General features: G+C 47.0%; 1 protein-coding gene and 1 pseudogene across 2 annotated transcripts in view; one reads left to right on the forward strand and one right to left on the reverse strand.

Moving 5' to 3' along the window:
- Positions 1-21,975, forward strand: part of CBL (Cbl proto-oncogene) — a 103,347-nt gene that overhangs the window by 73,754 nt on the left and 7,618 nt on the right. For both annotated transcript variants that reach the window (XM_075546707.1, XM_075546709.1), the window contains 6 exons: positions 7,767-7,898; positions 7,983-8,360; positions 10,040-10,134; positions 20,151-20,294; positions 20,649-20,746; positions 21,329-21,511. In XM_075546707.1, coding sequence (XP_075402822.1) covers positions 7,767-7,898; positions 7,983-8,360; positions 10,040-10,134; positions 20,151-20,294; positions 20,649-20,746; positions 21,329-21,511 — 1,030 coding nt within the window. The remainder of the gene's footprint in view (positions 1-7,766; positions 7,899-7,982; positions 8,361-10,039; positions 10,135-20,150; positions 20,295-20,648; positions 20,747-21,328; positions 21,512-21,975) is intronic.
- Positions 10,890-11,543, reverse strand: LOC142445148 (eukaryotic translation initiation factor 1 pseudogene; annotated as a pseudogene).

Genomic DNA, 21,975 nt, shown 5'->3' on the forward strand with positions numbered 1-21,975 from the left:
CTAACACAGGTGTGGCCGTGTCTTTCTGAGACCCTGTGTATGATCTGATTACTGTGTAATATTTTATTGAAAGTATTTACCATCCTCACTTCCTAAACGGCACGAGCCATGCCTTATTTGTAGTTAACTATTCAAAGTTGGACACCTAGTAGTTCCTTTCAGTGTTGGCTTGGAGTTGGAAAGATGTCAGAGCAGGCTTGACAAATGTACAGGTGCCTGATACTACTGCCCCCTCAACTCCACTCACTGCCATCGAGTCAATCCCAGCTCCTAGCCACCCTAGGAACTAACTGCAGTTAGCCTGAGCCTGTAGTTCTTCACCAGGGAGGAAACCTGCCCTTTCTCCCGCGGGGCTGCTGGTGCTTCCACGTGGGCGGCCCAGTGAGAAGAGTAACCCCTCCACCTGGGCTCCACTGATGGGTGGTTGAGGGAATAGAGACATTTGAGCAGCAGCTTCTCGGCTTCTTGAGGCTGACAGTGGTTTTTATTGTCAACTTGGCAGGCTTCTAGTTTGATTTTAAGCTATTCTTTGACCCCTAAAAGATTTCTGTTCCTATGTAGATGACTCTGTTCAGTCATCACTCTTGGAAGACTAGGGAAACGGAGTTTTTTGCCCTGTCTACAGATGGAGGGAAACACGCATTTCTGTGGGTATTTATGTGAAACGTACATGACCGTGTGTCTTCATTGACTTGTAAGCTGTGGGGACACAGACACTGCACTCGGGCACAGTCATGAAGGATGACTTGTCATCTGTCAAAAGGTAACCTTCACAATTTGAATGACCAGCTCCATTCCAATGGTTCTCCTAAGGAAATACAAGTGCACAAAAACATCAATGGCGCGAGTCTTAAACCCAAAAGCCCCCAAGTCTGCTGCTGTTGAGTCGAGTCAGACTCAGAGTGACCCCTTAGGACAGAGTAGAACTGCCCCAGACTGGATGGTAGGTGTGTGGGTGTTTTTGTCTGTCTTATGAATCGTTATTCCTCATAGACTTTATTCCTTATACCTCATATGACGAGAGTATCTGAACGAGTTTAAGTTTAATTAAAAGAAGTGCTTGCACAAGGGGCGACAACCATGTCCATCAACATAGGGCAGGCTAAACAAAATGAGGGCCCTATGTACGTATACAGGGAGTGTGTTCAGCAGCCAGAAGAAGGAGTGGAATTCTAAATCATACTGAACCATGAAAACACGCTAACTGAAATAACCCAGGTACAAAAGGACAGGTAGATACATGGTTCCACTTACATGAGTATCTAGAAAAAGCTGTTGTCGTTGTTGGGTGCCCTTGAGTTGACACTGACTGCTCAAATAATTTCCTTTAGAAAGATAATACAAGCTTGGTTCTTTAAGGTGGAGAGGAAAACAAAACGAGCGTAGCAGCCCTATAGGGCAGAACTGGATTGCCCTTCTGAGTTTCCAAGGCAGGAGTAGAAAGCCTCATCCTCCCTTGAAGCAGCTGGGGTTTCGAACTGCTGCCCGTGTGGTTTGCAGCTCAGTGTGTAACCTCTGCACCACCAGGGCTCATTAAGGTGGAGATTAAAGATGCCCCAAATGTCTGACTTTCCTAAATGCTCTACTACTCCATTGTCAATGCAACGACTACTCCTCCCCTTGATAATAGTTCCTCACGTCCCATCCCAGGGTCCTGCAATTCACTGCAGTCGCCACACAGAACTCTCCGACCATTGTGGAACTGGTTCTCATGGTTGTGGAAATCCCAAACTGAAATTCAGACCTTTGTTTGAAGAATCCTCCCCAATCACACCAAATCTGCACTGTGACCCGCAAGGCTGCAGAAACTGGTGAATCAGGCCAGGCACAAGCCCCATAAACCAGAGGCCAGGCAGAACCATGCTAGGTGCAGGATCCAGAGCAACAGCACACTGCCAAAGCTGTGCCAGGCAACCAAGAGACGTGCTGTGTCCCAGGTGAACGAGGTCTCGTTGGCTTAGCCAGGCAAAGGAGCTTGCTGGGACTCACATCCCAGTGGCTACCTGTGTCCTGGGCCACTCGCCTTTTGGGGATGGTAACTGGTGACTCGTGAGTGTTCCTGACTGGTGAGTGTGCACCAGTCTTCTGCACATGCTCAGTCTGGAAGGGGAGGTCACAAAGATGGAGTCTTGCCACATCCTGGGCTTCGGTGGTGGGGTGATTTTTGCCTAAAAAAGTTACAGCCCTTCAGTTGAGGCCGACTCATAGCGACCCTATGTGACAGGGTGGGACTGCCCCACCTGTCAGGGTTCCTGTGATTTCTGCCTCCTGGCCTCAGAACGTTAGGTAGAGGACTTACCGATGACTGCTGCACATCGTAGGCGCGCCAAGTCGTGTCAGTTCTGTGACCCCGGGAGCTGGCAGCTGGCGGGTCACCTGGTAAAGCCAGAAGGTCTTGTTTTAATACACATTAGCTAAGGTTTATAATACATCAAAAGATGGAGGCGTGTGGCTAGAAAGGCCAGATGAAATAGGAAGTACACCCAGAGTAGACGGACTGTACAGCACAGTGAGACCCTGCCTGGCCCTGCACCATCACGACGAGTTCGATAAGCCCGGTGTTGCAGCCGCTGGGTCAGTCCGTCTCGTGAGGGTTTTCCTCTCTTTTGCTGACCCTCGGCTTTACCAAGCATGGTGTCCGTCTCGAGGGACCGCTCCCTCCGGATAGACAACACGCCCAAAGTACACATGCAGTCTTGCCATCTGGACTTCTGAGGCGCTTTCTGGCTACTTCCTCCGAGACAGATTGGTTTGTTCTTCTGGGAAGCTCATGATACTTCAGTATTCTTTGCCAGCACCATCATTTAAATGCACTAGTTTTGCTCCTGTCTGCTTTGTTCATGGTCTCGCTTTTTATTACATGTGAGGCTATTGAAAATAGCAGGGCAAATTCTTAGAGACAGAAAGTAGTTTTGGGGTTACCAAGAGCTGAGCAGGGGGAGAAATGAGGAGTTGGCAGCTCACAGAGCTTACAGAATTTCTGTGTAAGATGCTAAAAGGGTTTGGAAAGAGATACTGGTGGTGATAGTTGTACAGCATTGTGAATGGAGGTACTGCCACGGGATTGTATACTGAAAAATGGCTAGAATGCCAAGGGTTGGAACTGAACTCACCCTGTTGCCTCAACCTGCAGCCAAACAATAGCAGGTCCATAAGACAGCAATGACACTGAGGGGGGTGTGTGTGCTCCTTAGAACCATCAGCCATGTCAAATCACAAGGGTGGGATTTGCTCGGAGATAAAGCCCCAAAGGCAGGAACAGATCAGAAAGGAGGGTGAAAGAAAAGGTAGACACAGGCAAGAAGTTGGAGATGGGAGAAATGGTTGAAATCATCAATTTTATGATGTTTTGCCTCAATACCAAAAGTCACACAGATTCCTGAACTAGGACCATCAGACTACAAGGACAAAGGGCCCATCTCTATGGGAAAATGAGATTTAGAAGTTACATCTGACAACTGCAGGGCTTTAAGGGGCAGGAGGGGTGACAAGCTTTGTAGCAGAAGTTCCCAAATTTTCTTTGGCCTACTTCCCTTTTCAGAATGAACATCACTCAGCACCTCACGTGACAATGAAAAAGTTTTGTGCTGCAGCCCGTATCTGCTTTTGCTGCCCCATGGTTTGTCCCAGCACCCGCTCCAACCCCCCCAGGGGGCGGTATGGTTCACTCTGGGGGAACACTGCTTCATACCCTCCTCTCTAGCCCTCTCTTGAGTTTTTCACTTCATGAGTTTCATACTTGTTTCTAAACCCTGCTTTCTCTCCATTACCTCTCCATGTTAGCTATCTATTGGCTTTGATGTGGTAGAAAAGGATTGAGATCCCCTGTTAGCTCCCTCTGCCCCTCTCCTGATATTCCCCCTCTAGTTTATTAAAGGAGTTTGTGGGTGGTGCCAACAGTGAACTTGTGGTGAACCCACAGGATGGGGTTCAGTGTACCCAAGAATCTCACGAGAAAGGCCTGGAGATGTGCTCAAAGCCAGCCATGGAAACCCCTGATACTTTGGGTTTTTACTAAATCCATATTCTAAGCTAAGTAATACACCACAATGATTTTTGCTTTCTTAGACACCTTTTTACTTTCCTACAATAATTGTTTTGTTTTTATTTGCTTAGTTTTCAGTTCCCAACAAGTCTTACCAGGCTATCTAGTCTTACCATGCTCTAAAATATCCTCTCAATTTTTCATGGTATAAAATATCTTAATGTAGCAGATGTACTATATAGTATGTTAGTATGCTGTGTTAGTCCGGGTAGACTAGAGAAACAAATTTGTAGACACTCATGTGTATAGGAAAGAGCAATGAAATATTGAGAAAACATCCCAGCCCAGTCCAGATCAAGTCCATAAGTCCTATATTAGCCTGTATGTCCAATACCAATCTTTAAAGTCCTCTTCAGACTCAGGAAACACATGTAATGATGCTGAATGCAGGAAGATCGCAGGCCAGTGGTTGGAAAGTCTTGTGGATCCAGTGCATTGTGAACATCTCAGTGCTGGCAGAGGCCTCTACGTGGCTTCCCCTGCTCCCAGGGCTCTGGCTGCGTCAGGGTAGGTCCATGTGGCTTCTCACAGGGAGTCTCTTGTGTCCTGTTTCCAATGAGCTGTTTTATCTCCTTAGTGCCTCCAAATGAGCTCATCAAGCTACGACCTGACTTACAGGATAAACTCCACCCCTTCACTCTGAATCCTCACAAATTGACAACAGACTATATAATGACCACAACATTGGTGGGAGTGGGCTCTTTCCATGAACTGTCTGAACGCCCGGTATGCAGGGGCACTCCATGTTTCTGTGTCGATGCTGACTAGTTCTTCCTCAGAGACTCCGTCCGCACTGCCTGTCAACTTGAGATTCTCTCTGCTGCATCGCAGGACTCAGTGGCTCCCTTCTCTGTCAGCGGGCCTGTTTCATAATCCCTGCTTCCCTCTCTCTTGCTTTATTTCCTTGTTTTGGTGAAGCATAGCCTCCAAAGATCTTTTTTATGAAACGGGTGTTTTTGTTTGTGATGAGCTTCCAGCCCTTTATTGAGCTTGGTGGGCAGGGAACCCTTTTAATGTCAATATTGGTGTCCCTTGGATGTCAAGAAGGTACCTTGTTCTCGGTCATCTCTTCTCCCCTTGGGTTCCCCCTCCTTCTAGAGCCCTGTTTGATGTTGAGATAACGACATATGTGAACAAAGCAAGGGTGTTGAGCCAAGGAATGAAGCGGAGGGATTGTGTTAGTCTGGGTACTTCAGAGAAACAAATCCACAGAAACTCCTGTATTAGATATATATAAAGTGCGCATCAAGAAAACATCCCAACCCAGTGCTGCCCAAGCCCACAAGTCCAACATTAACCCATATGTCCAACACCAATCCACAAAGTCCTCCTCCATCTCACAAAACACACACAATGATGCCGACTGCAGGAGGAAAGCCGAGTCAGTGAATGTGTAAGCATCTCAGCGCTGGCAGGGGTCTCCACCTGGCTGCTCCAGCACCCAGGGCTGCATCGGGGTAGGTCCATGTGGCTTCTCCTCAGGGATGTCTTACAGGAAGTGAGCCTTGGAAGCAAAATCAGGGAACTGACTAAGGCAGCTGCACCCTGGTCCGACCGTCAGAAAGCAAGAGACCTGAGAACTAGAAAGGCGAGGCTCATGGAGCCATTTATCCCTCTGCCCTTCAATTAATCCCACATGTGTTTATCGGCCAGGTTGGCACAATAAACTAACGAAGGGATGGTGGGATCAATTAAAATTGGCTGAAAAGGCCACCGGAGAGGAGGACAACCTGTACAAAATCACGGAGTTGGGAAGCACTGCAGCATGTGCAGAAACACCGAGGAGGTGGGCCCCCTCTAGACGGCAGTGACAGCTCCTGGGAATTGTGGGAGAACAGATGAGTGAGGTTTTTGAAAGCCAGACAGGAGAGTGAGATGGAAGACAGGAAATTGAGCTAACTGTTGAGTCTTCATACTGATGAGTATCCGAGGGTGGTTGAGCCAGTAATGGATTTGGTGAGAACGGGGAGAGACTCGCTAGAACGTGGTTTTTAATAAGTCAGGTCTGAAGGGAGCTAAGTAGATGGAAAAGAACAATCAATTTGGGAGATCATGACACGATGTAGTCTATCCTTGAAGGGACTGACCTGATGTTGACGTTTCTAATCCTGGTGTTGGGCTGCCCATGCTGTGTGGTCAGCTGACGGCGAGCCGGTTTTCTTTTTTTTTTAATGTCTAGAATATTGATCTTACATTCCATTTTATTTTTAAAATTTTTTAAAGCATTTTATTAGGGGCTCATACAACTCTTATTGCAATCCATATATACATCAATTGTGTAAAGCACATCCGTACATTCTTTGCCCTCATCCTTTTCAAAGCATTACTCTCCACTTAAGCCCTTTGCGTCAGGTCCTTTTTTCCCCTCCCTTCCCGCTCCCCCTCCCTCAAGGGAGCCTGTTTCCTTAAGCATGAGTGGAAGCTGCTGCTCACAGTGGTGGGGGCCTGCTCTCCACGGCACTCTGGGCCGCGTGCATGCAGGCTGCTGGGGTTGCTGTCTTCTTACATGAGTGCCCGTCAGCGTTGCTTCCTGTAGGGAAGGCAAAGGCAGAGCAGCGTGTTGTAGGAATTACTGTCTGTCACTTTGACCAGCTTCTCAGCTATTCATCACCCTGCTCAGACAGGGAAATGGAAATGTATTGTTTCTTCTGATTTGGTACTTGGTTTTTAGAAAGCAAAATGATAAGCAATGTTAATCCCTATCAATGAATCAAGGAAACTTCTTTTGAAGGACTGGAATAATTTTTAGTCATGTTTTATTGTTCATTTTTATTTTATAATTCTTTTTTTTTTTAACTCTTTTTCTCTTTCAACGTAACCCGTAGAGCATTTGTTGTCTTGTGCTCTGTCTTCATTCTGCCCATTAAGCATGGTCTTCCCAGGGGAGCTTCTGAGATGAGTATCAGGGTTTTTTAATTCCAAGCTTGTTTTCTTTCTCTGAAGATGAAGAGGTGGAAAGCTGACCTTTCTAAGAGTGTCAGCCAGGAAACTTCTCTGTAACAGCAGCACAAGGAGGGAAATCGGAGGGTGAATTCTAAATTACAGTGGCCCACAGCACGCCACTGGCTGGGCATTTCGTGAGTGACAGTGCCCTCTTATGGTGGCACAACTCGGGACATGCAAGAACCTTGGACGGGTCAGAGGTTTAAAAGAGGGCGTGTGTGTGCTCCCAAGTCCAGTCCACTGATAGTCAGTCATAGCCGGTGTCCATGTGAGATTTGCCGCCTGCAGCCGGAAGAGAAATGGAAAGATGCCAGTCCCCTTCTGTTGGCTTCCTCTGGCTGCTGTAGCACCCTCTCGCTAACAGATGAGCTCTCAGTCCTGCCGGCCAGCAGCACAACATTGAGATGTCAGCAGAGCCGGCTTCTGGTTGTGGCTGGGAAGCCTTCGTGTTCCTGGGGAGGTTTACGGATCAGATCATTGGGGTTTTGCACTTACACCAAATTAGACAACTTCTCAAACCTCCCACTTAGCTCCGTTTTCCTGTGACTGTCTTCCGTGTGTGCCTGCTCAGTGCCCTCTATAAGGATACCAGTCCAATTGAATTAGGATGCACTCGGATGTAGTCTGATCTCATTGTAACATGATTATGTCTGCAAAGGATCTGTTTCCAAATAAGGTCACATTTTGAGGCTGCAGGTGCATGTGGATTTGGGGGAAGCACCGTTTGACCTCCTAGACCAAACAAGAGTGGTCTAGTAGGAAATGTTGTTTGTTCCAGGTGGAACGGCCTCCTTCTCCATTCTCCATGGCCCCACAAGCTTCCCTTCCCCCAGTGCCGCCACGGCTTGACCTGCTGCAGCAGCGAGTGTCTGTTTCTACAAGTGCTTCTGGTCCTGGAACGGCTTCAAAGGTAAAGCAGCATCCATTTCTGCCACGTCCTCGTTCCTTCTTATGGAGTCGTGGGCCCTAATGCGCTTCCATCATGTTACCACAGGCTGCTTCTGGCTCCCTCCATAAGGACAAACCATTACCAATACCTCCCACACTTCGAGACCTTCCACCACCACCCCCTCCAGACCGACCGTATTCCGTTGGCGCAGAAACCCGGCCTCAGAGACGTCCTCTGCCTTGTACACCAGGAGATTGTCCGTCCAGGGAAAAACTGCCCCCTGTCCCCTCCAGCCGACTTGGAGAGTCGTGGCTGCCCCGGCCAATCCCCAAAGTGCCAGTAGCATCCCCAAGCCCTAGTGAGCCCTGGACAGGACGAGAATTAACCAACCGGCACTCCCTTCCATTTTCATTACCCTCACAATCGGAACCCAGAGCAGATGTGCCTAGGCTGGGAAGCACGTTCAGTCTGGACACCTCCATGGTGAGTCCTGCTTTTGAGTGAGTTCTCTTCACATGTATTTGTGGGCGGCATTTCATCGGCCACGCTTTTCTCGTAGACTTTCTGTAGACTCCAGAGATACTGCAGTATAATCCCATCTCAAGTAGTACAGATACTAATGAAGCAGATAAAGCTGGTCTGTGCATTATAATAAAGGTCCATTATGTATAAATAAATCTCATGATCAGTATTAAAGAGCAAATGATTAGGTTTCAGAGGAAGGAGAGCTTATCTCCAGATAGATCAGTCATGAGGATTTATGGAAGTGGCATCTGAAATACTTTGGGGAAGGGATACCATTTTAAGACAGATCAGCTTAACAGCGACAGAAATGCGTACAGTGTACTGTAGAGTGGTGGTACTCCTTAGTGGGCCAGGGTGGGAATTTTGTGTAGCAAAGTAAGAGAAAGGACCCAAAGAAAGATTAAAACAAGGAGCATTAGAAGGTTGTAAATTGGGGATGGTTTAATCAAAATTATGCTTTGAAGAGATTATGCTTTGAAGCAGTATTCGGGAGGAGTCCCTGGATTGTGCACACATTTGAACACCCAGAGGTGCCTTGGAAGACAATCTTGGCAATTTGCTTCCCCAAAGCAACGGCCTTGAAACCCTTCTGGAGAAATCTACCTCTTCGTGCGTGAGGCTGCCCATAAGTCAGAATTAGAAATCCACCTCTACATGCGTGAGCTGCCCATAAGTCAGAATTGACTCAACAGCAACAAAGCACAAAGGAGAGATTGGAAGGGGATCAATTGAAAAAAAGGAAGATTAGTGAATGAGAGGCCCAGAACTGGAGGTAACCAAAGACCAAAGTCACTGCCATCAACTCTGACTAATAGTGAGTGACCCTGTAGGACAGAGTTGAACTGCCCTTTGGGTTTCCGAAACTGTAGATGCTTATGGGAGCAGGAAGCTTCATCTTGGTCCCATGGAGGGACTGCTGAGTTCAAACTGCTGGCCTTGGAGTTAGCAGCCCAATCATGTATCCCACTGCTCCACCAGGGCTCCTTATCAGAACGGAGGGTAGCAGGGATGTAGTCATTGGTTTGTTCATCTGTGCATGCACGCAGCAAAACTTCTTGCTATCCGAGAGTGGACATTCTAGGCAGGGGGAAGGTGGAAAACACGCATGTTGGACAATGAGGAGAGCGGGGTATCGGAGAGCTGGGCTGGAGGTGCACGCAGGGCTGGGCATTTGTTCTGAGCAGACCTAAAGCAGTGTGGAGAGTGGCCGCTGCTGGCTCTGGAGGCGGACGGACCCAGAGTGCAGGGAAAGGGGAGGGGGAGGAATGCCGTGATCCTTAGTGCGCTGATGCTTCTGCGATACAGGAACAGTTAAGTGGTGTCTGTGATGGAAGGCCAGTGAGCATGGATTGGCTTCAATTTCCGGGGGGGGGGGGGGGGGGTATCAGTGCAGAGCTGGGATAGTTTGATTTAAGTTAGACGTGGGTGCTGTTTGTGCAGACAGCCAGTGGACTCTAATCTGCCTCGTTCTGTCGCCTCCCTAACCCGTACGTATGCAAGGCAGTGTGGCTTTGTTGGCTGCAGCAGCCTGGGTTTGGCATTGAGAGTACAGTCTTGTATTGTGATGGTTGGTTTGACCGCATAGGGGACGATGTAGCTGTGATAGGTTCTTTTTTCAAGTGTCCTTTTCTTTCCAGAACGTGAGTAACAGTCCACTAGGAGGTGCCGAGTGCGAGCACCCCAAAATCAAACCATCCTCATCTGCCAGCGCCATCTACTCTCTTGCGTCCAGGTAAGTTCACTCAGTGGCTTCCACACGGTGGATTTGGTGTTTGTAAACAGCTTATTTTCAGAAAATTTAAAGCCCAAAGGAGTATAAAGAAAGAAAGAAAAATGGACCCGTGCTCACGCCATTTTGGAACGTAATCATGTTATGCTGTGGGATATTTCCTTCCTCCTTTTTAAAATTGTTTTCTGTGCATACAAAAGAAAGGGCTTCAAACGGGTTGTAGAAACGGAATTGAGCGATGACGGGGTTTGTCCGTGAACTCTTGCAGGCGCCTCATGCACAGGTGCTGGGGTCTTGCTTGGGTGCTTTGTCGTGTTTCTCCATCTTTCCAAAGAAGCAGTTTGTCTTTTTAAAATTCTTAATTGAGCATATGCGTTTGATTCATTGTATTGTTCTGGTTATTGTTATTTATTTATTTATTTATTTTAGGCTTAGTTTGTTTTTATTTTTAGCTTCATGAAATAGGTGCTTAGATACATTCACAAATTTGATTTGTTTTATTTCGTGTCTTCCAGGTTAACATACACTACCTTTGATTTCTTATGTGACGCATGAGTTGTTTCCATGGTTAGATTTTCAAGCACTTGTAGCCTCTGTGTAGCCTTTTGTCGCCGCTTCCCTGCCTGCCTCACCTGCACTCAGAAACCAGGCTCATTGTTCAGGTCTTCCTGATGGTCTCACACGCGTCCTCACTGCCACCCAGAGCGTGCCGTAAGAACTGACCTGCTGGGCTTCTGAGACTCTTAACTTCTTTTTTTTTTGGCTCTTTTCAGTTTATTGCATGAAGGAGTTACACTAGTCCAAGTTAAAAGTGGACCCCAAATGGTTACATCATACAAGCTGTGAGGTTTTAAACTTGTGACAAGGGACAGAGGGAATTTTTCTACTCATTGCAAGGAAATCCTCACTTAAGCTTCCGTGAGCCACAAGCACTTAAAACCCATGAACCTTCAGCTGGTCGTCCTTAGCCAGTCCAGTCTCTACAAGGAACTGGCATATGTTCTTGTGCTGGTCACCCTGGAGCTGAATCACTTCTCCATATTCTGGATGCTCAATCACAGTCCCATTGCAGGCAAACTTCTTCTTAAAGGCCTTCACCAGCTTCTTTTTGTCGTAGTCATCAGCGATCCCTTGGACAGTGGTCAGGGTCTTCCTGCCGTTGCGCTGTTGAATTCTTATATGGATATAATCCTCTGTCCCCCCAGGCAGCAGGTCATCACCCTTACTTGCATCAGCAAAGGGGTCGAAAGAGTGGAGGTTCTGGATAGCGGACATACGATATGATTCCTTTTCCTCGGTGGAAACGGCCTGCGGAAGGCGGCGGCTGGAGAAGGCGGGCAGGGGGGACGGAGCGTCGGGAAGCGAGGGGGCTCGAGGGGGAGGCTGCTGAGTCCTCGGCGGCGGCTCAGTGACTGGGGCCGAGACTCTTAACTTCTTATGGGAGGAGAAAGCCTCATCCTTTTCTTGTAGAGCGGCTGGTGGTTTTGAACTGCTGACTCTGTGGTTAGTGGCCAAATGCCTAACCATTACACCACCAGGGACTAGTTGATGGTAAATTGTGGCATTATGTTCCATATTCATTTAATAAGAATGCAATCTGCAGTTCTATTCAACGTTCTGTATTTGTCAGTGAAGTTGAGCTTGTTAAATTGTGTCCAATTCTTGTGTCTCTACTGATTTTGTATCTGTTCGTTATTGAAGGAGAAAGTGATTGTGAATTTGTCTTTTGTGTTATATATGTACTTAACCTATGTAATTCAGGTACTTAAACATTTAGAGTTGCTGATACGGAATGGCCAGAGCTTGTAAAATAAGTCTCTCATTAAGCTGCACATACATGTCTGTTTGTTTCTCTTCCATGAATCCAGCCGGGCACTCTTTATTTTATAATCATTTATTTTACAACTAATCAATTTATCATATCTCAAGAGAAGAGAATATTCGATCCTATTATTTTCCATTTCCCCCCTCTTGCTTTCTTTTGAATCAAGGAATTCTTATTTATGGAACTGTTTCTGTTAATTCTTTTAGTAGCTGACCATGAATCAGTGCCCCGAGACACTTCCGAGCCATGGGAATTTCCCACATAGTTGTCCGTTTCCGTGCTCCTCATTCGTCCTAGTTTGACACGGCTACGTGTGGGACTATTTTCCTTCCGTCCAAAGACCTTCTTGTAGTGTGTGTCTGTGGTTGAGTGTTTGCTGTCAATGGGCTCTCTGAATTTTTGTGTGAAAGGAACTGTCTCTGGTTTAGTTTTTCTTGAGTATTTTCACTGATAACTGTATTCAGAGAAAGGGCCCCCCAGGCTGCTAACCCCAGGGTCAGCAGTTCAAACTCCCTCGCCATCCTGCCAGCTGAGAATGAGGGTGCTCGTTCCTGCATGCTACTCTGTCCTCAGTGGTCTCTGTTAGTCAGAATTGACTCACTGTCCCCACTGTTTCTTTTGGTGTTTCGTTAAAACACCACTCTCTGTCGTTTCTGTTAGGAAATTAGCTCTCCATCTGTATTATGCTACTAGCAGTTCTGTGAAAATGTTCATAGGTAGTTTTTGTTTTCTTTTTCTTTAGTATTCTTAAGATTTGTAACTTGATGTTCTTAATCAGTTTTAGAAAGTTCTCGATAATTCTTCCAATAGTGAGTAGTACATACTGTTTTCCTTTGGGGACTCCAGATACTTAGATGTTAGACCTTTTTCACAGTGCCTCATATATTTCTTATATTCATTTTTGTGTTTTATATTACTTTTTCTCTTTTCACGTTACTTTGAATATATTCCAATTCTGTGTTGGGTCGGGTTAACTAGAGAAATAAATCCAGTGACACATATCTGTATAAAGAAGAGCTTTATATCAGGGAGTAATTATATATCAAGAAAATGTCCCAGTCCAATCCAACTCCATAAGTCTGATACTAGTCCCTAAGTCTGTCTCCAGACTCATGCAGTCGCATGCAATGGTGCAGAATGCAGGAAGATCACGGCTTGGTGAATGTAGAGTCATGTGGATCCAATAGGCATCCCAGGATTCCAGCAGCTCTCAGGGTGGCCAGCAAGCAGGAAGGTGAAGGCAGAGAGAGAAAGAGGTGTCAGCCTCCAGAGAGCTATATATCTCAGCGCACTTCCAAGCAAGGTCATCGGCTGCAACCTGATGTACAGGCTAAGCTCCACCCCTACACTTTATAGATCTTCAAATTGACATGAAATTATGTAACTACCACATCTATTAACTGCTTAAACAGTTCCTACTTCTCCCCCCTCCCCCCCCCCCCGCCCCCCGGCCTGTTTCCAATCTGCCCATAAACCTATCTGTAACTGCTCTCTGGGCACTTCCTCTCCAGTTCCAGTTCTCTGGTCACCCTCCTGTCTTCTGAGCTTTGCTGCTGGCAGATGCTGCCCGTTGGTCTTGGGTGGTTGCTTGTTCTGTGGAGCACGTTCCTGCTGGCTCTGATTGTTCACTTTAGAGACCTGTCTGTTGTCTAGCTGAACGTGACCTCTGGGAGTGAGTTCGGGTCCAGGCTTGACGTGGTGGCTAGAGCTGTAATCTCAGGAGTTCCACCAGTCTAGTAGACAATGAGCTGGTGTTTTTTATGGTTCTAATTTGGCTCGGCATTTCCCCCCGCTCTGTTGAGGAGCTCCTGTTAGCACCCAGCCAGTCATAGCAGTTGGTAGTGCTAGTGGAGCACTGTCTAGTTCTTGTCTCAGGATAGCGGGGCTGTGGGTTATACAGTCCCTTGGTCCTTTAGAGCAATTGCATCTGTGTACTTTCTACTCCCATGAAGAGTTACAGTCTCAGGTATTTTAGATGGCCTCTGGCAAACTCTTAAGTCCCCAGTTGATACTCAGGTGGAATATAGATCCTTTAAGGACTATGTCATGCCAGTTGACTAAGGCATCCTTTGAGACCATGGCCCTAAGTTCTTGAGCTTTTAGATTCTAGAATTTCCATGTGTTTTTTGTTTTTAATGAGTGATTCTACTTTTCTAATAAAATTCTCCATCATCTTTTTGAGTTATTTTTGTTTTGTTTTGTTTTTGAGATTCTGTGAATTTTACTCAGATACATCTTTTTACTTTAAAAAAAGTAAACATATATAACTTGCATATTTTAAAGGCCTTTTTTTTTTCCTTTTTTTTTTTGGTGGTTAGATTTTATTTATTTATTTTTTTAATTTTAACAATTTATTGGGGCTCATACAATTCTTTTCACAGTTCATATATATACATACATCAATTGTATAAAGCACATCTGTACAGTCTTTGCCCTAATCATTTTTTTTCTCTTTTCTTCTTTTACATTTTATTAGGGGCTCAAACAACTCTTACCACAATCCATACATATACATACATCAATTGTATAAAGCACATCCATACATTCCCTGCCCCAATCATTCTCAAGGTTTAAAGGCCTTTTGTGATGACTCCTGTTCTTTTTCTGGACTGGCAAAGTTCCCCAAATGCCTACTTAGCTCTTCAGCTGCTTCGCTCTCTTGGGCTTTTAGTGTACCGTATGTACTCGTGTGTAAGCTGAGGTTTTCAGCACATTTTTTTTTTACATTTTATTAGGGGCTCATACAACTCTTATCACAATCCATACATATACACGCATCAATTGTATAAAGCACATCCGTACATTCTTTGCCCTAATCATTTTCAAAGCATCTGCTCTCCACCCAAGCCCTTTGCATCAGGTCCTCTTTTTTCCCCTCCCTCCTCGTTCCCCCCTCCCTCATGAGCCCTTGATAATCCACAAATTGTTATTTTGTCATATCTTGCCCTATCCGGAGTCTCCCTTCCCCTCCCCCCCCTGCCGTCCATCTCCCAGGGAGGAGGTCACATGTGGATCCTTGTAATCAGGGAACCCCCTTTCCAACCCACTCACCCTCCACTCTCCCAGCATCGCCCCTCACACCCCTGGTTCTGAAGGTATCATCCACCCTGGATTCCCTGTGCCTCCAGCTCCCATATGCACCAGTGTACAACCTCTGCCCTATCCAGTCCTGCAAGGTAGAATTCGAATCATGGTAGTTGGGGGGAGTCAGCACATTTTTACATGCAGTTTTTATGGTAAAATTAGGTGCCTTGGCTGATATTCGGGTCGGTTTTTACTAGAGTATATATGGTGTATATATAATGTATGTGTTTATAGATTTTTAAAAATATTTCCAAGTGAAATTGGGTTATATGCAGTGGTGGGATTCAAGTAATTTAACAGCCGGTCTGCTGCCCTAATGACTGCTGTAAGTATTAAAAAATGCCATCCCCAAAGTAGCTCATTATCCCACCATTGCTGTCAGAACACCGTTGGTGCGCAGACGAAGGTTAAAAAAGAGTAAGGAATGTAAATTTGTGATTTCTGCTTTGGACAGCTGCCCAGCCACCCACCTTGGAAAAACTCCTGATTACAAGTACCATTTATTTCATTTATTTACTTTTTAACTTAAAGATACCTCCAGCTCTTTGTTTAGTCTTCAAAGAGACAAAGACAACACAAAGACAGAGACGTATCATCCAGGCAAGGGAGGCCACCAGTGTGAGCTGAAAACCACGTCCCCACCAGTGCCCCCTTAACCACTGCTTCGCCAGACTCAGCACAGACCTGGGTCTCAGTGCTGCTGAACTGGTTCTCTGGATAGGTCGTCCCCCTTTTTAAAAAATAGCATCGTGTCATGATCATTTCCCCCAGACCTTTACAGAGCTCTTCACCAAAGAAACGCTCACTTTTAGTGATCGCCTAGTTTGTGCTGTAGCTATAGCATTCGTCTTCTGTTGTTAGGTATTGTAACAAATGATGTTTCCAAGAATGCCCTTCGGAAGCATCAGAGATGCACCAGAGTATAGAATATATTTACAGAGTTTGAATTTAGAATTACTGTGTGTGTGTTCGTCCTTGCTTGTGTGGGATAGGTAAGGGTGTGTGTGTGTGTGTGTGTGTGTGTGTGTGTGTGTGTGTGTGTGTGTGTGTCCGTCCGTCCTTGTGTGGGATAGGTAAGGATAAGTTTTTTATAAAGGGACTGCTCGGAGAGTCCCAGTTCATGCATCCTTGGGCTCCAAACAAAACCTGCTTAGATGTGTGTCTGTAGTCAGGAGGGGGCTGCAGGCGGGTTTCTTAGTAGTGTGCTTGTCTTAGTCTAATTAGGGTGTCTCCACACAAGGAGTTACTTAAAACCATGGCTTCCAAGGGGACCTGCTGGACCAGGGCCATTCCCGCCAGAAAGGTCCACCCAGAGGTTTTGGAGGCTGTTTGGGTTGCGAAGATGAGCGGGAACTCCAAGGTGGTCGTATTAATCAGTGTTCTCGAAGGGGACAGGATGATCATGGGGACTTTCTGGGAGGAAGTTTGAAGAAAACCGGAAACAAAGGCCAGGAAGGGTACACTGAAGATTGTTTTCCATCACAGCGGTGTGCTTGAGTAAGGCCTGCCCGTAAAGTTTCCGTGGGAAGCCTGACCCAGACATCTTACAACCCTGATCTGCTCCTTCATCTGTTATTCTCCAACTCAAAGAGCATGGAAAAGGAACATTATGCAAGTCTCGTGAAGATGGCAAGCCTGGTGTTGTCTTGTGGTGTAAAACCAAGAATGCTGATCCTTTGGGGGGCAGTTCAAAAGTCATTGCTTCTGACTCAACGACCCTACAGTACAGCGTAGGCCTTCCCCTCTAGGTTTCTGAAGTGACATCTCTTCAGGGGAGCAGAAAATGTCCTCTTTTTTCCTAAGAGATGCGACTAGTGGATTTGAACCACTAACCTTCTGGTGAGCACCCAACACACAGTCCGTTACACCGCAAGGGCTCGTGCCTTCAGGAATGTGTACCCATAAGTGGGAGGGTGTATGTTGAGAAGCAGCAGCTCCAAATCTTGATAAACTTGTGTCAAACTACAGCCATCATTGGGTCTGACTTCGGGCGACCCTGTAGGACAGGGTTTCTGAGACTGTAGCTCTTCAGGGGCGTATAAAGCCTCATCCAAGGAGGCTGGTCCAGAACTGACAACCTTGTGGTTAGCAGCCCAGTTCAGAACCGCTGTGCCATCAGGGCTTCTTCGTGTCCTGATGGTTTGCTTAGTAAAAGTTTCTGTGCTTTTGTAGCAAGACTTATCAACTCACCTGCCTATCACCAAGATGCTTTCTGAGAAGGAGATATCATTTGATATATTTTTAAACACCACCAACAAAAGAACTATTTATTTCTTTGAGTATCTTGACAAAGTGTCTGGTGATGTAGTGGTTGTGCATTGGGCTGCTAACCCTAAGGTCAGCAGTTTGGAACCACCAACGGCTCTTCAGGAGAAGAATGAGGCTTTTCTCTCCCTTAGGAGTTATAGTCTCAGAAACCCACAGGGGCAGTTCTACTCGGTCATAGAGGGTTGCTAGGAGTCAGAATCGACTCAGGGCAGTGAAAGTATCTTGAACATCTTTGTTATTACATATCCTTTAGTGACATTGACTTTTAAATGGCTTTAAACTAGTAGGCCTGATCGCTTGCCACTTAGGGTGTTAATTTTAGTACTCCATATAAATAACGCTCTAGTGGGTATCCCTCATCTCCTTAGGGAACATTCTCAGAGGTGAACTCAATGAGTCCAAGGGCAGAGACACTTTGGGTTTAGTATGTTTGCTGAATTTCACGCCAGAAATGCACAGGGTTTTGTTTCTAAAGCTATATCAGAAAATGCCTCTTGATCAATACTTTCCTCAATGCTTTTTTTAACTTAATCTTTATGGATCATTTTTTTCCTTTCTTGCATTTTGTTCTAAAAAATGTCAATAAAGTAGAAATAATTTTACAGTAAACACTATATCCTCACCAACTGGACTCGGTTCAGATACATTTTATTATGCTTGTTTAATTACAGATCTACTTTATACTTCCTTCTTGAAGCACTTCAGAACAGACTAGAGCTACCAGTCACCTTATGCCGTCCCTCAGTGCAGTTTGATCTCTGTCCGGTGAAATGCAGAGAGAACAGTAAAAGCAGTGGGTGCCCGGTCTGTGTGTGGCGTGTGCGTAGACATGTATGTGGAAGGGAAAACACGCCAACTCCCGCTCCCAGAAGCCAGTGCATCCCCTGCATGGTGCTCGCTGCTTTCCTCACTCAGTTGGCTGGCGGGATTTTGTTATTTGTCTTGTTTCAGGGAATAGTATCCCAAAAATTTCATTTATGAAGCTTCTGGCACAGGGTTTGTACGAGCAAAACGGCAAGATCAAGATCCCAGAGTGCTCGTCAGAAGATGGGGACAACTGCCAAGTCATGTTAGCATTCTCTGCCAGATTTGTCTTCTTTAAAATGAAAGTGTTTGCACGGTGAACTAGAGTGAGAAGGCTTTGTCAGTTCATATATATTACAATGTTTGTTTAATCATAGGTAGGTTGTCAAGTTGATAGCAATGGTAACATAAGGGGTACCAAAAAAGGAAAAGGCTCCATTGGGCAGATGTTTACCACGAGGGGAGCATCGGGCAACTCACCCTGAGTTAGTGTATCCGGTGGCGTCGTCTGGGAAGTGGTTTTTTGTGTGTTTTTTTTCTTTTAAAAAAAATCAATTGATGAAAAACTGTGCTCTGGACGTCTGTCAGCTTCCTGAAAGTAGGAAATGTTGACAGAATCCGTGCACTACTTGAACTTGAAGACTGAGGTACCCTGGACGAGATGGGGAAGCTATCTGGACTATCAGTGAATGTTAGCAGATTTGGGAATCAGAAGGATCTCTGTGAATTTTGTGCTCGAGTTCTGACTGACCAGGAAAAAGAGCGCCGACCAGAACATGCTGTGCTTTCAAAGAGCAGCTCCGAAGCGACCCAGACTTTTTTCCAAGGTCACTACTGAAGACGAGACAAGTGCTAGTCTTTTGTATGTGTATGTTTTATTATTGTTATTAAAAGATCTCTTATTGGGGGAATCTTACAGCTTCTAGAACAATCCACCCACCAGTTGCGTCAAGCATATGACACGGTGCTTTTATTGTGACCCTGAAAGCAAACATCAGTCAAGCCAGTGGAAGATGGCATCATCACCTCGCCCCCAAAACTCATCATATGAAATCACATATCAAGAAGATGCTTGCTTTTTGTTTTTGTTTTGTTTCTGATATGAGGGAGATAGTGCATTTGGAGGTCGTTCCACCAAGTCAGACTGTTCATCAGGCTTTCTCTTTAGAGGTTCTGAAAAGATTGTGTAACTGTGTACGACAAAAACGGCTTGATTGTGGCAGCCGGGGCACTGGTTTTGCCACCATGACAATGCACCTGCTCACATGGCCCTCTCAGTGTGCCAGTTTGTGCACGCCTCTCTTGCCCCACACACCTGGCTTGCCTGACCTCCCTCCGTGCGACTTCTTTTTGTTTTTGCAAATGAAGAGGGACATGAAAGGATAGCAATTTGATGATGTAGAGTAGGTGAAGGAAAAAAGAGGGAGGTGTGGCTGTCCTGTCCTGATGGGCGTCCAGAGGCGACCCATCTATACAGATGAGTTTGAAAAATGTTTCCAAGAATGGAATTGCAGATTTAACAAATGTATTAAGGGTAATGGAGAGTGCTTTGAAGGTGATGGGTTGTTTTGTAAAAAAAAAATTTAAATACCTAGCTTTGAACTTCGAAAAACACCTTCTGGTTTTTGTTTTTTTTTTTGTTGGGTGGGTGGGTGGGGGGTTCTACCCCTTGGTATTGTTGGGAAGCCCCCTGGCATTTCTTATGTCGTCCCTAGTGAAAGAGGAACAGGAGTGCCAGCTCTGTGGCTGAGATGCCCTGGGGGCCCTACTGTGGGCTTGGTTGGCACTAGCCAGTGCGGAGTGCCTATTTCAGGGCCACACCGCTGGGGGAACTGACAGCTCAGGACGGGCTCCCTGTTCTCCCTGTGGTGGCTCCCGAAGTCAGACACTGAGGTGGAGCTGAGGGCAGCAGGAAGCCACGTGCACCTTGCCGAGCTTGTCAAACCCTTTTTCCTTTTAAAGACCGTCTCCTGTTTCAGGTGTTTTTTTCGGTTTGTTTGTTGTTGTTGTTTACCTTTTTTCACCTTTTGTCTTCCAGACCTCTTCCTGTGCCAAAGCTGCCCCCTGGGGAGCAGTGTGAAAGCGGGGAGGACACTGAGTATATGACCCCCTCCTCTAGGCCTCTGGGCCTGCAAAAGCCAGAGCCCAAAAGGCCTTCGGTGGAGCCAGCGCCGGGCGCCCGGTAGGTTCGCAGCAAGCCTGCTTTGCGCCGCGCCTGTCCGGGATCTCCTCCTTGGCACCACTCACTGCTCGGCTTGCTGCCGCTCCACTGCGTGCCAACACTCCCAGAAGCAATTTTGTTTCTTTTCTCTGTATCTGTGTGTGTGTGTTTGTTCCTCAACAAGCTGTACCCAGCCTCTCCTGGATGTAGGCAGTGCCACTCGGGGCTTCTCAGCATCACAGCCCCCTGTGGCGCCTTAGACGCCCGCCTGCCGAAAGAGCGTGCTGTCCTCACAGAGTAGCCTTCATTAGCCCGCTCGGGGAGGTCGCCCTGAACAGAGGCTGAGGGTCACCACGCCCTTTCTCTCCTCCTCAGAGCGAGTGACTGTGACCAGCAGGGTGACAGCTGCACATATGAAGCCATGTACAATATTCAGTCCCAGGCCACACCCGTCACAGAGAGCAGTACCTTTGGTGAGTTCCCATTGGGCTGCTTGGAAGGTGGTTGGTGTGAAGTTGGCACGGGCCTGCGGTGTGTGTCGAATGAGATGGCTGTGTCTAAGTGAGAGCTCAGTCTTTGGCTTCCTGCAGGGCGGGCCATGTGAACTCCGTGGCCCTGGCCTGGAGCACAAGCCGCTCTTCTTCTGTTTAATTCCCGGTGAATTGTGTGTGGGGTGGCGAGTACTCGGCTCCCATGCTAGCTAGTTCACCAAGTGGAACGTTCAAGGAGCCGGCACGCGCAGCCCTCTGGCCGGTGTTCTGCGGTGAGACCCAGCGGAAACGTGGTGAGGGCCTGTGAAGTGTTCGCTGGCGCGGGGCTGCCGCCCTCGCAGGGCTCCTTGGGCGTGTTCGAGAACGAGAGTTGCAGGATTGGAGCAGATCTTATTTCTCTGTGTGTTTATCTCCACCCACAGGACTTCACACGGTTTTTGGTCAGTAACCACTGGGTAGCTGTTTGTTGCCTGGAAAACAAAATGGCCGTGTAAGCGTCTGCCTGACAGACCGCCCTGTAGTTAAAAGAAGGAGTCGGGAATAACTGCCGACACTTCTCTCTAGGTGACGGGAGTTCGGCGGCAGCGCATGCCAATGCCGTCACCGAGGAGTCTGAGATGGAGGAAGATGGCTACGACGTCCCTAAGCCACCTGTGCCAGCAGTGCTGGCCCGGCGGACTCTCTCAGACATCTCTACCGCCAGCTCTGCCTTTGCCTGGCTCTCTCTAGAGGGGGCTTCCGCCACCGGTGAGTGCCCTCCCCATTTCTGAGCGAAACCCTACTGCCCAAATGGGAAGGAAACTGGTTCTAGGGCCCAAGTTAGGAAGCTCAGCTGTGAGCCAGGCTTTTTAGGATTTTGCCTGGCGAGGCTAAGGGGTGGCTCCCCTGTGTGGGAGGGGCTCTTGCTGCTGTGAGCCTGCATTGTGACAGGTGCCTAAGCTGTGATGGTTCAGACCACAGGGCTCCAGACTTCTGGTGCACCCTGGAAGGGCCTGGAGCTAGCCCACATTTGGGTCTTGGCTGTCGCCTGTGGCAGCGTGGTAGGACGGCACACAGACTTGCTGTCCCTTTGGGAGTTTGAGCTGACTCTCAGGACAACTGGTGGCAGAGATGTACAGGCAGTGAAGACTACCCACCCATCTTGGTTAGCACTTGTGCTCTACAGCTTCAGCCAGTTTCTGTTTCCTTATTTGAAAAAGGAGACCTTAAGT

The sequence above is a fragment of the Tenrec ecaudatus genome, chromosome 4 (genome assembly GCF_050624435.1).
Source record: "Tenrec ecaudatus isolate mTenEca1 chromosome 4, mTenEca1.hap1, whole genome shotgun sequence".
Taxonomy (NCBI): Eukaryota; Metazoa; Chordata; class Mammalia; order Afrosoricida; family Tenrecidae; genus Tenrec; species Tenrec ecaudatus.